Genomic DNA, 13,742 nt, shown 5'->3' with positions numbered 1-13,742 from the left:
CTGGAGGTTGAGGGCTACACCATGACTCATCAGTACCCACAGGGGCTCACTAGAGCCTGTTCGTTAGCTTGGGCTTGGGCAGAGGGCAGTAGAAGACCCCTGAATCCCTTAGATAGAGCGCAAGGCCAAGCACCTTCCAACCACCTTCAGGGGTCTCAGAAGAGAAATAACAGGGGACAGTAATGGTAGCAGCAGCAACAACAATAATGTTGTAGATACAACCCAAGATGTTCTGGTTTGTGTCCGGAGTTGTTGGGGATGATAATCTCCAAACCATTCAGAATTCCCTCTGGCAGTCACACAAAGACACTGGCTTTAATAACAAGTAGGTTTGAGGAGCCTCAATGGGTAAAATTCCATGAGGCAGAGTCAGTGCACTTGGGTTGAAGTCCTGGCCTTTAAAGCCAGATGGCCTTGGGGATATTGTGTCACGTCTCAGAGCCTCAGTTTCCTCATCTGTAAAATGGGGATTGCAAGAGTACCTATCTCCGAGAGAGCCATTGTGAGGATTACATAAGATTGTGCAGATGCTCTCAACACATGGTAACTGCTTTGCGGCCAGAGCCTGGGCTCTGGGCTCCAGATCCACTGGGAGCTGGGGTCTGGGTGCACAGGCCCATCCCTGCCCATAGCGGCTCCTCCCACAAACGAACTTGAAACTGCAGGTGATAATAAGCAGGACCCCCTCCCAGGGCCCTCTCCCTCTGATTTCTCGGGGTTGAGTTTCCTCTCTGCTCTCCGAAACCCCCTCCTCCTTAGTCCCACTACTTCTGAAGAACAAGAGTGTCCCAGCTGTGGCGGCCCAGACAGCAGATGCGAGTGCATGCTGTTTAGCATACTGGCTATTCACTGGCGCCCCCTCTGAGCCCAGCACCACCTTCTCTAGCCCCAGGGTCTCAGCGGGCCTTGCACACTATTACCCCTGAGGGCAGACCTTCCTGAGAGGGTTGGTCTTTTCCGTGAGCACTGCTCCGCATCACTCCTGCTGGCTGAGTTTCTGCTGGCTGGTCTACACTGGCAGGAGGGAGTGGATTTTTCCTGGATGGGGGATGAAGCGGCAAAGGTTGTGCTGCCGACCCAGGTTGCAAGCTTTTGAGAGTTTCAGTGCGTCCCAGATAAATCCATCCATCAATAGGGCTTGATAGCAAAGCCAGTACATTCCAGGGAGCGGGCCACCACGGGAGCTGCGCGGGGTCTGGAGGCTTTTAAAGCCAGTCTAAGACTCTGCTCCATTTGAAGATTTGGTTTCTTTAAAATCGGGGGAGTCTGGGTCAGCACAAATTTCTCTAATGACCCCTCGGCCGGTGGAGCTTTTGCAGTCTTTGATCTGTGGTTGGGTGGGGACACACGGGGAGCCCAGCTGGCAGACTGGGAGTTTGAGTCGGAGCTCAGTTAAGGCGCGGGTTGAACCTGTGCAGGTCAGCTGCCTTTTCTGCTCCCCAGTTTCCTTATTTAGAATGGGAACACGAGACTCTTTTGGGGATTCAGGGGGATGGTGGACGGTATGAAAACCTCCGAACAAATATTCTGTTCAAATATGGTTTTTCTTCTTCCTCTCCACACCAGTTGGGAGCATATTAAAAGGGTTTAATAAGTAACTCATTAATTGGCAGCCAGTCTGACACAAGAACAACTTTGTCCAGTCATTTCAACTCAAGTGAGAGGCAGACATGGCTACGGATCTCAGGGTAACACCAGGATACTGCAACCTCTAACCAGATCAACCCAGGCCCAGTTTCCCAGATGACTTCTCCACCAACTCTCCACCTTCAGTGACTGCAGGAGAACTGACCTCAGTGGGGTCCTGCCCCATTCCTGCCCTTTCGTCCGAAATAGCAACAACTCTGAATAAACCCCTACGCAGTTAGGTGTTTAATTAGATTCCTCATCCATTAGTATATTTTTAAATGCTTCTATTCTCATGATAAATTGAAGATCAGCTGTACCATAAGCCATGGGTTTTTTTCATTTTCCCTGGAAGACTCCTTAATGACTATGTAGCCCTAATTTTACAGATGCAGAAACCAAAGCCACGTTCGCAGGGCCACACAGCAAGGGAGTGACAAAACTGAGCAGAGAAATCCGTGCCACCACCGGCTGGGTGGCACGAGGGAAGGCACAGATCACTGTGGCAATTCCAGGAGGATTTTGTGAGTGTCTCAACCAAGAAAGTGCGCTACTGAGTCTGGACTTCGCTGAGAGGAACCGCTCATAACCAAGTAGGTGCTTGGAAACGTGGGGGGGCCTCGGCGCCGCGAGCCGGAAGATTTCGTAAAAGGAAAGTCGCCTTCGGTGTTGAGAAACCCTCGCTCTCCAGAATGTGGGCCCCTGCACCACGCCGGCCCTTCTCCGGCCTTGTTCTGCTTGCGTTTGCGCTGAGGCTGAGACTGGGATTCTGGCGAAGGTCCCCTTCAGCGCTCTCGCAACCTAGGCCCGGTCCTTGGCCTGGAGGTCTCGGAGGGCAGTCCGAGGCCACATCCCGAGGTCCCTAACCGGAGCGCCTAGCTGCGCGGCGAACAGATGCGCACCACCTGCTGCAGCCCAGGGCCGGCCGCTGAAACGGCGCAGTTGGTGGCCGGACCCTCCTGGGCCAGGCTGCGCGTCCTTAGGCCTCAAGTCCGAGAGAAGGGCCGCAGGCCCCAACTGCTCGAGGAACTGCCGAGGCAGGCGGGCGGGCGGGCGGAGGTTGCCCGGCCCAAGGGTGCAGTGTGGACTCCGGTCTTACCGATGAGCTGGGGCGACCTCAGCTCGTCTCGCAGCTGCTGCACCGACGGCAAACGCGGGAAGCTCGCAAGCCTGGGAGGCGATAGGCGCTGGCGCCCTCGGAACTCAGAGCCCGAGTCCACCACGCAAGCCGGAGCAGGAAGGCCCTTCTGCCTCACTCTGACCGCTGGGCCTGGTGTCAGGGTGTCTGCAGGTGTCCCCTAGGCCGCCTTCCTATCCTTCGCTAAGCAAAGTCCTCCCAAGTATTAGAGCGCTTTGTTTGGGGGTGGGGGAGGGAGCGCCAGTCCGCCGGCGATGCGCGACCCAGAACTAATTTCTGACTTCTTTGAGCCTTAGTTTTGTCAACTGCAAAATGGGGAGGGGCATCCAAACCTCGCAGAGACGTGGTGCGGGTCATCGTCAACCACACACTGCGTGCACAGCTCGCGGTCCGCGGCCGGCGTTGTACAGGGAGCTGCTGAAGGGGAATCACTCCCTCTTTCGGGAAGCGAGCGGCCAGCCCCAGAGTTCCTGTCTCTCTCTCCCTCCTCCCTCCCCGGGTCTGACCCGCCCGGGTCCCCACTGCATCGCCCAACCCCAGACTCCACCGGCTGCGGTCAGGCCTAACTCCGCGTGCCTGGGCGGGGCAGCCTCGCCCCTCTTTGCGGACGCCTGGGGCCCAACCCCCGCCCCCACCCTGCCCGCGGGTGGATCCCAGCAACCGGCGCTCGGGGAGAGCTCCCGCGACCAGTCCGCCTGGGTCGCGAAGCTGCCTCTTGCCTCTTTGTCCGGCATCTGTAAAATGGGTGCAGCTTCAGAGACCCTCCAAACGAGACTACGGAAGGCCGCGGGGAAGGGCGACCAGGCGAAGTCTCCAGCCCTTGCCCAAGGCCGGCTGCTTCTTGTCCTCAATCCCCTCCGGGGACGTTGGCGGGGCTGAACGTCCACACTCACCCGCCTGCCTCCAGAGCCTCAGGCGCTTCCTCCGGCCGAGGTGAGGCCTCATGTTGGGAGACGATCCAGAAGGAGGCGCCCATGTGGGCCTCCCAGCCTACTCGATTCCCGTTCTCCTAAACTCAGCTTCAAGGGCGCGTGCCTGGTCCGGGTATTTCCGCGCCGCGACTGTGCCTCACCGTCCTCCTGGTGTGGGGACTGGGAGCTGTGCCCCTTAGCGGGGCGTCCTCGGGCTCTCATCCGGCGCAGCCGCAGTGGAAACGGCGGCGACCTCCTGGCTTTGCACAGGGGGAGGAGGGCGGTAGGCGCTAAAAGCCCTGGCTTGGCTCAGCAATTCCTCCCACCTGTTGGGGGCGCCCTCACTGCCCTGGGTGCGCGTGGTTGGGAGACAGTCGCCACCCGGCCCCACACAAGTGGGCTGAGCCCCCCTAACTTGAAGAGACCCCTAGTCGTTCTCTGGCTGGGCAAGGCTTCGCTGGGACAAAGCGCTCAGGGAGAGCAAACGCCCGCGGAGTCACTGGTTGGGGAAAAACTGCCCCCTCCCCCACTAGGGCCGCAGCGGCACTGGGTCCCTGTCCCCGGGCCTGCCTGAAAGCCCACCCCGGCGGGCCTCTCGTTCAGAGACCTTTGCGCAAAGTCAGGCACCAGAGAGGGAAGAAGATGTGTGTGCGTTCCCCAAAAAGGCCCGAGAATCGAGGGTCCCTCTGGTAGAACAACAAACATAATTTAGAAAAAACAAAAACCACTAAGCCCTGTTATGGAGGAATAGAATAAAAGTGAGGCAAAATAGAAAGCGATGCCAGTGCCCGAGGGATGGGCTGCTTGTTCAGCAAAGGCAAAGAAGGTCGCTCTGGTTTTTAGATATTCAAGTCCCCAGCCGAAGGGCCAACCTTTCCCATTCTGATAACGGCGTTTACTACGATTTTTTTTTTTTTTTTTTTTAAGCGGAGAAAATAGAAGCATTTCAGGAAAACACCCAAGGAAGAGACCCGAAGCTCTGAGTCACCCTAGTTCTTCGCTGGGGTGTCTGTGAGTCCCCAGGGCTTGGAGGTGGGGATGAGGGCAGAAACGCTGCAGCTCCAGCTCTTTCTTAGACTCCCTCCCCTTCCTAGAGGCCTGCCAGTGCAGACAATTCCGCTGCCCGCCTGCAACGAAGGCGCCCAAATACCCGAGCCCGCAGGGTGCCGCGAGGCCCCGAGGGAGGCAGGGCGATGAGGCTGGCGGGGCTGCTACAGGGCCTCTGAGATCGCACCCAGAAGGGTTTAGCCTTAAGGAGCACCGGGGAGCCCGGCCTGGAGGAGGGAAGGAGAGAGACAGAGACCGGGACGGAGAGAGGTAGAGGCAAAGAGATTTTGGAAGACAAGAAGGGGAAAACAAGGACAAAAAGAGAGGAGGGAAGTAAGGAGAGAGGACGCGAGAGTCGGAAATGGGAGAAAGGATAGGACAAAGAAAGATGAAAAACTGAAAGCAATAGAGAACGAACTATACAGAGGAACATAAAACTGGAAAGAAAAGTTAAAAAGATATAGTAACAGAGACCAAGAGTACCAAATAGAGGAGGAAACTGAATATTGTGGAGAAAGAAATGGAGAGGCCAGAAAATAAGTAAAGTTTTTAAAAGACTGAAAGGGAGAATGATAAAAGGAAAAAAAATCAACGAGCAAGATGAAATGTTCACGGACGCTGCGAGTGTGTGTTTGTCGTTGTCATAAGGGGCCACCTGCTCCAGATCTCGTGATCCCGAAACTTCTAGCTTTTGAGCCGAGGTAAAGCGGGTGGACTGGGCCACGCCGCTTTCACACCTGGGCTTGGGGTACTGGGCGTTCCGGGCGCCCCGCCCCCTCCTGTCTAGTGACGCCACCACGGCGGCAGTGAAGTCACATGACATCACGCTCCACCTGCGGTCCCACGCGACCCAGAAGGGCGAGGGTGTCTCGGGGTTGTGCGCTACACTTGCTCCCCAGACGCCGAGCGTTTGGAGAGCCAGGAAGCGCGGCTGCTCTGCGCGCACAGGCCGCGCGCAGTGCGTCCAGATCCTCTCAAATCGGTCGGAGGGGCCCGCCCGGGGCCTCTCTAGAGAAAGAGAGAGGACAGTGGGTTGTGGGCTGTGGGAGGGAGGAGGCGTGGACTTCGCGTCCCAGGAAGTTCGAGGTCACCGTGCCTCCCACCCCTTAGGTGGGTTTGTCTTGGGATGGCCTAAGTACCCGTCCAGGCGGGGCCTTTCACTCCCCAACTCTGCCTGGCACTGCTCTGCGACCTCTGAGCCTAGAGTGCCCTTCCCACGTCCACCCCATCCCGCGGGCACCCGGACTGCGGGCGGCCGGCACGCACTGACCTGCACCGCGGATCCTCCGCGGGGCCCCGAGCCGGGGTTCGAGCTGAGGCGAATACCGACGAGGCTCGGAGAAGTGGACGCGCGCCCGCACACCGCCGCTCGGCCTCTACCGCCGCAGGGGTGGGGCGCAGGGTCGGGGGTCGCCGAGCATTATTGGAACGAAAACGAAATAAAAGCGGCGTTAAGTGAAATAGCTAACTTTTTTTTATTAAATAAAACGACTTAAATAAAAGGAACGGAAAAGAAGAAGGGTGGACCCAGCCTCAACGCAGGGTGCCCCAGCCCCTGGCGCTTCCCCCAGTCGCCTGATCGGCCGCCCCTCCTCCAGTGGCCCCCGCGGGGGAAGCAGGTGGCCGGTTTCTAAAGAAAAAAGCCAAAACTTTTATTATTTACACGTTTGGGCAAAAGTACAAAGTATAATACAGGCGCCCGGCCCGGGGGCTGCGGGCGAGGGGCGGAGAAACGTAAGGCGCTTTCTTTGTCAGGCCCGGGCCTGGGGCGGGACTGGGCGCGGGGCGGGGGCTCGGATTGTGCAGTCGCGCGGAGCCCGGGCCCAGCCCCCCCTGCGCAGGCGGCGGGGATGCGGCCGCGCCCCGGGGCCTACTTGAGCTTGGCTGGCCCTTCCCGTCTCGGCCTCTATTCCCCCCCCAGCCCGGCTGGGGGGCCTGGGCGCCCCGCCGGGTCGGGGCGGCGATACTTGGTGACGGTGCGCGCTGGCGGCTCACACCAGAGAGGTGACGGCGGGGACCTTGGAGCTATCCTCCTCCCAGGGCTGCAGATTCTGCAGAGCAAAGAGCGAAGAGTTGTGCAGACAGAGCGGGTCGGGCTGGATAGAGTCGTTGAGGCTCTTTTGGAAGGCGTCGTGTTGCAGCTGCAGCATGAGCCGACTCGCCTGCTGCCGCTCCGCCTCCCGCTCCTCCGCCGTCTGCCGCCTGCACCGGGGGAGGGAGAGGGACAGCACCGTCAGGAACCCTTCACCGCGGGGCCGCCGGCGGGGCCCCCGCCCGCCCGGGAGCCAAGGCCAGCCGGGAGCCTCGAGGCGCAGAGTCAGTCTGCCTCCCCGCCGGCGTTGTGCGCCGGGGACCCGCGGGTCCGGGGAGTGGGTTGGGATCGTTTGTTTTTGTTGTGCGCGGGGAGATCGCCGGGAGGAAACTCCGCCCGCCGCCCACTTGCACACCCGGGTATTGTGGCTTCGCCAACAACAAAGATTGTTTCTTTGCGGGGTAACAAGGGCAGGGCGTGTGTGTAACTGACTAGGCCCTACAGGCAGCCGGGTCACGGGGGTCCGCGGGTGGGCCGGCAGGCTCTGCACCTCGCGGTGTCCCCGGGTCCGGCCAGCCTCATCCGGTTCTCCCAGGCTCTGTCTCAAACCCCTCTTGCAGGACGCGATCGCTTCGCCGTTCACGGGTTGGATCGAAAGAGCGATCGGATAAAAACAGGGCTGGAGTCAGGAAGGGGAGCTAGAGCGGGAACCCGGAGCCCCGCGCGGATTGTCGGGAATCGGAAAGGCAGGGGGCAAGCGGGAGGGTTTAGCGGAGCGCGAGAGGCCCGGGATGGGGTGGGGTGTTGGGGGGGGCAGGTGAGAGGAAACCGAGCGAGCGCAGGAGACCGAATAAAACACCGAGAGAGTTGGAGAGGCTCAAGAAAGCGACACAGGGATGCGAATGGAGGAGAATTCCAGACGCGGGTGAGGACAGGCGCGCGGGAGGGCGAGCTGGGAGATAAAACCTGGGAAGGAGGGGGGAGGTGCAGCCCTAGGAGGGCGAGTAGGGGGTAGCGCAGGGTGGGGAGAACGCGAGGCTCCGGCACGGGGTGGGCGAAGGGCCGGTGCAAGGTAGGCCGGGCCGGGCCTCTCTCACCGCCACTTGGTCCTCCGGTTTTGGAACCAGGTCTTGACCTGCGCGTCCGTCATTTTGAGGGACTTAGCGAGCGCCGCCCTCTCGGCCGAGGCCAGATACTTCTGGCGGTGGAAGCGCTTTTCCAGCTCGCAGATCTGCACCCGAGAAAAGGACGTGCGCGGCTTCTTACGCTTGGGCGGCGTCCTGTTCTGGTAAGGGTGGCCGATGCGCCGGGTCACGGTGAAGGGCGTGAGCGCCGCCGCCGCTGCGGAGACACACGAGGCCCCCTGAAGCCCGGCCCAGCTCGACTGCCGTTCAGGCACCATGCGGACCCGGTGCCGCCCGGTGGGGCGCAGAGTACTACGCTATTTCGTTGGTCCCGAGGGTCCCCAGCGGCACCAAGCCGGTTGGGAGATGCCCCCCTCTTCCCCCCGGGGCACAGGCTTATTTCCCCCAAACTCTCTGATTTTTCTCCCCTCTATGGTTGCCCGGGGCCCTGGGCGCTGAGGCCTCCACCGCACTTGGGCCTCCGGAACCGTTTCCCCGAGTGAAGCACGTAGGGCGCGGCGCCTCTGGCCCCGGGAGGGCCGAGGCCCGGCGCCTGTTTGGACACCCTGCTCACCTGTGAAACGGTCTTTTACGAAGCGGCGGCTGCTCTCCATCCAGGGGAAATTGAGGCCGCCCAGGCTGGAGACCGTGGGCACGGAGGGCATGGCAGGCAGCGCGCTAGGCAGAGGCGGCGGCACGGCCCCAGGCAGCGGCCTGTGCGCTGGCACTCGGATCACGCCGGCGGGCGCCAGGCTCAGGTTGACACTGTAAGATCCCGCGTCCTCGAAGGGCGCGCCGAGGCCGGCAAAGGAGGTGGGCAGAGACGGGTATGTGGCGCCCGGACGGCCCCCGGGGGGCCCTCCCAGGTAGTTGGCGCCGTCGGGGCCCCGCGGGGCTGGTGCGCTGTCCTGGTCCGGGCTGTTGAGGATCTGGTCGATGCCGAAGCTGATGGGCTCGTGCGGGTGCGGGGTCTGTGCGCTGGCGGGCGCCTCCATCCTGGGCGGGCGGAAGGGCTGGGCTGGGCTGGGCGGGGAGGCGGCTGGGTCCCCGTTACGGCGCGGCCATGGAGCGCCCGGCGCCTCTCGTCGCACTGAAACTTTGCCAAGAGTGCGCGGGCCCGACAGGCTCTGTGTCATCTTTCTTGAACCGAACCTGGAGTTTCCGCTGCTAATTCCTCTCCCGCCGCAGCCATTGGCTGCGATCAACAAGCCTCTCTCCTCCCATTGGCTCCTGGCTTTCAATAAAGGCCTAATTCATGGAAATAGGAGCTTAGGGACTGTTCCAAGGTGACATCATTTTAAACAAACGAACAATAGGTCAAATTTATTAGCCGGGATAATGGGCGGCGGATATTAGCGCCCGAACCACAGCCTCCCAAACCCGAAATCTAACGAAGCTGCAATTAGGAGACGTTCCCCGCTCCTCCCGGCTGGGGCCGCTTCCCTGCCGCCGCGCGGGGCGGGCAGGGCGCTCTGCTGGTGAAATTGTCGTTTGCTGAGGGGGGTTTCGTTTTCTTCCAAATTTTTTTTTCATCTGAGCAAAAACCAAACCATATGAATCCTTTCAATTACAATGGAGTTGCAACTCCGGAACGACCCTGCGGAATCTGCGGCAGCGTCCTGGACACCCCACCGCCTCGGGAGCAACGAAAGGGGCGCACCGTGGGGCGCAAGCTGTGCGCTGCCTGCGCGCGGGGTGAGGACAGCACCGGAGCATGCCCCGCGCTCCCGAGGACACCGACCCGCGTGGGGAGAATTCGCCCCCGCCCGGGCTTCGGCCGCGGCGTCGCGGCCACTTTAGAGACGCTCCCTGGCACCCACCCGGCAAGCGGACCGAGGCGAGACTCTCAGGTGCCCACGCGTGCCAGGCCCGGCTGAACGGGACCCGGGGTCGCCCGGTGGGGAGCGAGATCCGGTCCCTCGAAATTCGTTGCAGGATGGACGGGACTGTGGACCCGCGGGGAGACCTGCCCGTGGCGCGGCAGGTGTCGAGACCTGGGGTTCCCGAGGGGCAAGGGCGGGGGAGGCTCATATTTAGAGCAAATAGCGGGATTTCTTTGGGTAACCCTGGGCGCTGAGACCACTCCTTGCTTTGCCCGCGCCCTCGGAGGCTGTGCAGGCGGGCCAAGGGGCACCGGTGACAGGACGGCGTGCAGGGCGGTCAACCCACCTCCCCCCGCCTCCAGTCTCAGCTGTCTCCCCAGGGGAGGTTTACAGAATCGTTCTCTACCTGCTAATTCTAAAATCGTTAGGTGCAAAGGATAAAGGACTGCTGACCCCTTGGCAGGGCCTCCCTTGCGCTCCTCGTCTTGCCAACGTGGTGAGAGCTGGAATGCTCCATTGGCAGAAGGGTGTTCGTATCTGGGCCAGGTCACATCCTAGCTGAGTGACCTTGAGCAAGGGACTCATAGCTTTAGGCTTTGGTTTCCTCGTTTGTAAAACGGAATGCGTGAATTGCGAGATGGTCGCGAGCAGCGAGTCAGATGTGGAGAGCGCAGGGGGTTAGGGCCTGGCAGGTAGTAGGCAACAGGAAGCTGCGGCTGCCCTCCCACCACCACTCCCCGCACCCCCCCCCCCCCGCCCAGCGTGACAGTTGATGTGTTATTCTTAAGATTCCTGTTTATTTGTTTGCAGTTTTATTTTATTTGCGGAGGTTCAGTATCTTGGAGAGAGAGGTGTATTTGTCTACCGTGGGGTCATTCTCAGGGGGCCAGGAAGGGCAGGGGGCGGCAGAATTACTAGATTCTTCCTAGTAATCTGCCCCCAACGAGGAGAGGCCTCAGGACTTAACAATCTTAAGGTCTGGAACCCTGAGTCAACACCCCCTCTGTGACCTTGGGCGAGTCTCTGACCCTGGCAGAACCTCAGTGTTGAGCGGGGAGAATGAGGCATCTGGACAGAGAGGGGTGAGGAGAGCAGGGCGCCTGGGCCCTGGGCAAGCCCTCCTCCACTGCCCTCTGCGGACCAGGACCTTCGGATGGAGTCTCGCCGTTGCTCTGGGCTGGGGGCCTCCTGCTTCTAATTCAGGCTCTGCCACTGGGGGGCCTGGGGGTTGTGGCGTCCCTCTTGCATCTCCTGGAGCCTCATTTTCCTTATTTGTAAAACAGAAAGGGTAATAGCTACCCCCAGGGTGGCTGTGAGAAGTAAATGAGAGAAGGTCTGTGGAATTGCCTGGGAGACACTCTGGCGGTTATGTAATAATAACTTTAATGGCAACAGTAGAGCAACTGTGAGTTGAGAACTTAGCACGTGCCAGGCAAGGGCTGGGGCACTTATTTATTCCTCACGACAACCCTGCGTGGAGAGGGCTGCTCTCAACCCCGTCTTGTGCCTGATGAGGGGACGGAGGCTCAGAGTTCTGAGACTCACGCCGACTCAGAGGCCGGTGAAGGCTCTCCACCAGCAGCTCCGCTTCCTTCCTGGCTTCCAGAGCCCTGGATCCCAGGCCTGTCTTTGCCGCTTCCTGGCTCTGTTACATTGAACAGCAAGGCCCACGCTGCACAGGTAGGTGGGCGGGCACAGAGATAGGGAGAAGATGCGGGTGGTGTGACCAACACTGCTCCCAGGTCATGGTGAGTGGCCCAGTGCTTAAGAATTGGATTCCCACCTCTGTTTATCAGCTGTGGGCTAGGGAATTCTCTTTGTGCCTCAGTTTCCCCATCCGGTAAAGCACCAGTACCAACGTCGTGGGATTGAATGAGCTCATTCAAGTAAGCATTCGGCACAGTGCCTGGGGTAGGGAAGGGCTCCACCTCACTGTGCCCCGCTGCCTGGGACCCTGGGCTTCTCAGGCATCCAGCAGTAGGCGCTTTGGGCCACTGGGCACAAACTCCCCTTCTTTCCCAACCCAGACAGAACAGAGCTGTTAGGCAGCTCAGGAAAAGGAGTAAATGGCGCGGGTAGCAGTTCCGGGGACAGCGTTTTCAATGTGTGTTCCGACCAGCAGCACCAGCATCACCTGGGAATTCGTTAGGAATGCGCATTCTTGGACCCTGGCCCGGACCTACTGAATCAGAAACCCTGGGGTTGGGTTCAGCGCTCTGTGTTTAACAAGCCCCCCAGGTGATTGAGACGCCTGCTCAAATTCAGAAGCCAGTGCCCAGAATATTGCCCATTTCATCCAAGTTTTCAAATTCATTGTTGTAACATTGTGGGAAGATTCTCTCCTATTTTGAAACTCCCATGTTGAATCTGTGTTAACATCCTCTGCATTTCGTTCTCACTGTTACTCAGTTGTGCCTTTTGATCATAATTTGCCAAAGGTTTGTCTATTTTATTGGTCTTAAAGAAAAGACTTTTATTTCATTATCCTCTTTTAAAATATCATCTCCTTCAGGAATGGTTTGTTTTATTTTTATTCATTAATTTCTTCTTTGTTTGTTGAGGTGAAATTTTAGTTCCTTTTGATCAATCTTCCTTATTTTTTATTAAATACATTTAAGGCCAGACATTCTCCTCTGAGCACTGTTTTGGCCAAATATTGTTTGATATGTATTTGGTGTTCCTGAAACTGTAATTTTTTGCTGTTCATTCTTACCTGCTATCAATTGAACAATGACAGAGATGGAGATACACATACACACACACACACACACACACACACACACACACACACACGCACACAGAGAGAGAGATGAGAAAACCTCTAACAACTGGGAGCTGGTGGCCCAGACCCATGAGGCCAGAAAGACTTCCAGGATGCAGTGCATCCTCTCCTCCTCCCGATGGAGAAGATGCGAGAAGGGATAGCGCTGCTGGAGGTCTTGCTGGGTGTCATATAGGAGACAGAGGGGGGCTTTAGGGATGAGAGTCAGGATGTCGGCATTTCCAGTTGTCCACATGCAGGAGGACCCAGTTCAGGCTCACTCTACCACCGACTTCCTGTGTAAACTGGGACTCAATTTCCCTGTCTGTAAAATGGGGTAGGGTTTGAATCAGGGCTCTTAAACATATTTGGGTCAGCAACCGAATTTGCAAGATTGATGAAAATATTATGGACCACTTCCGTAGACAAAGACACAAACCCCAGGTTGCATACCTGCCCACGCTCCATCCTTGGTTCACAGCCCCTAGTTGGGAGTCTCTAGGGGCCCTTCCAATTCTCATGATGGAAGGCTCTAAAGACACCTGCCCAAACTTACTCACTCATCCATTCATTTATTCAAGTATTTACTGAGCACATACTCCAATTTTCTGGACCATGTCCCAACTTTGGGCCTCCATTTCCCCATCTGATAGTGGGAGTAATGCAGTCTGAGCTCTTCATCGCTGCCTCCCCCGACGGGGAGGACTAGAGGGCATACGGTGGGGAAGGGCTGAAGCTGGGATTGGAACCCAGGACTGTCTTGACTCCAAAGCCCATGCTTTTCCCTTTACCTCATACACCCATTTTTGCTCTGGGAGCAGGTAGTAAGGATTCTAAGTCATAGGAAATCAGTGGGTGGTCTAGGGGAAGGAGCCCCGGAGCGGTGTGAGGGCTGCCCGCAGTGGGCTCACTTCTGTCTCCCCCACTGTTCCGGGAGTGCCTCCAGGGCAGAACGGTGTTGGTGGCGTTCAAGTTCATGTCCTGGGGCTGGCCCAGGGCCCACTGGATGGTCATTAAGAGTTTGCGGTATTAAACTGAATAGCACACAGCAAGGTCAGACGAGGGATAAGGAAGGGGTCCGAAGTGTGTCCAGTAATTCGCATGTACTCAGTTCAGCATTCGCCTCCCCCAGCTCCGCCCACGGCTGGTGCCTTTCCACCTTTTAAGGCCCAGGCCACCTCTTGCCTCTCTCCGCATCCTCTAAAGCAGCCCTCCTCTCTCCCAGCCACTGTCTATCCCTGTTTATTTTCATCATTGCCTCGTTGCCTTTGGAACCCATC

The 13,742-nt window shown here is 58.5% G+C and overlaps 1 protein-coding gene across 1 annotated transcript; it reads right to left on the bottom strand.

Moving 5' to 3' along the window:
• Window positions 1-6,713: 6,713 nt before the first annotated feature.
• Window positions 6,714-9,014, bottom strand: TLX3 (T cell leukemia homeobox 3). The gene is made up of 3 exons (XM_068534620.1): window positions 8,453-9,014; window positions 7,852-8,095; window positions 6,714-6,924 (listed from the first exon to the last, which is right to left on the bottom strand). The coding sequence occupies exons 1-3, from the start codon at window positions 9,012-9,014 to the stop codon at window positions 6,714-6,716; spliced, it is 1,017 nt and encodes a 338-aa protein (XP_068390721.1).
• Between the last annotated feature and the right edge of the window lie 4,728 nt (window positions 9,015-13,742).

Source organism: Eschrichtius robustus, chromosome 2 (assembly GCF_028021215.1).
Source record: "Eschrichtius robustus isolate mEscRob2 chromosome 2, mEscRob2.pri, whole genome shotgun sequence".
NCBI lineage: Eukaryota > Metazoa > Chordata > Mammalia > Artiodactyla > Eschrichtiidae > Eschrichtius > Eschrichtius robustus.
Note: the sequence above shows the minus strand (reverse complement) of the source record. Positions and strands in the feature narration are given on the sequence as shown.

Bases quoted from the DNA above. Each gene is read 5' to 3' on its own strand.
- TLX3 (XM_068534620.1), bottom strand. From the start codon at position 9,014: ATGACACAGAGCCTGTCGGGCCCGCGCACTCTTGGCAAAGTTTCAGTG. The intron at 8,096-8,452 runs GTGAGCAGGGTG...GTGTCTCCGCAG, and splicing joins CGTAAAAGACCGTTTCACAG to CGGCGGCGGCGCTCACGCCC. The intron at 6,925-7,851 runs GTGAGAGAGGCC...CCCCCGGTGCAG, and splicing joins AACCGGAGGACCAAGTGGCG to GCGGCAGACGGCGGAGGAGC.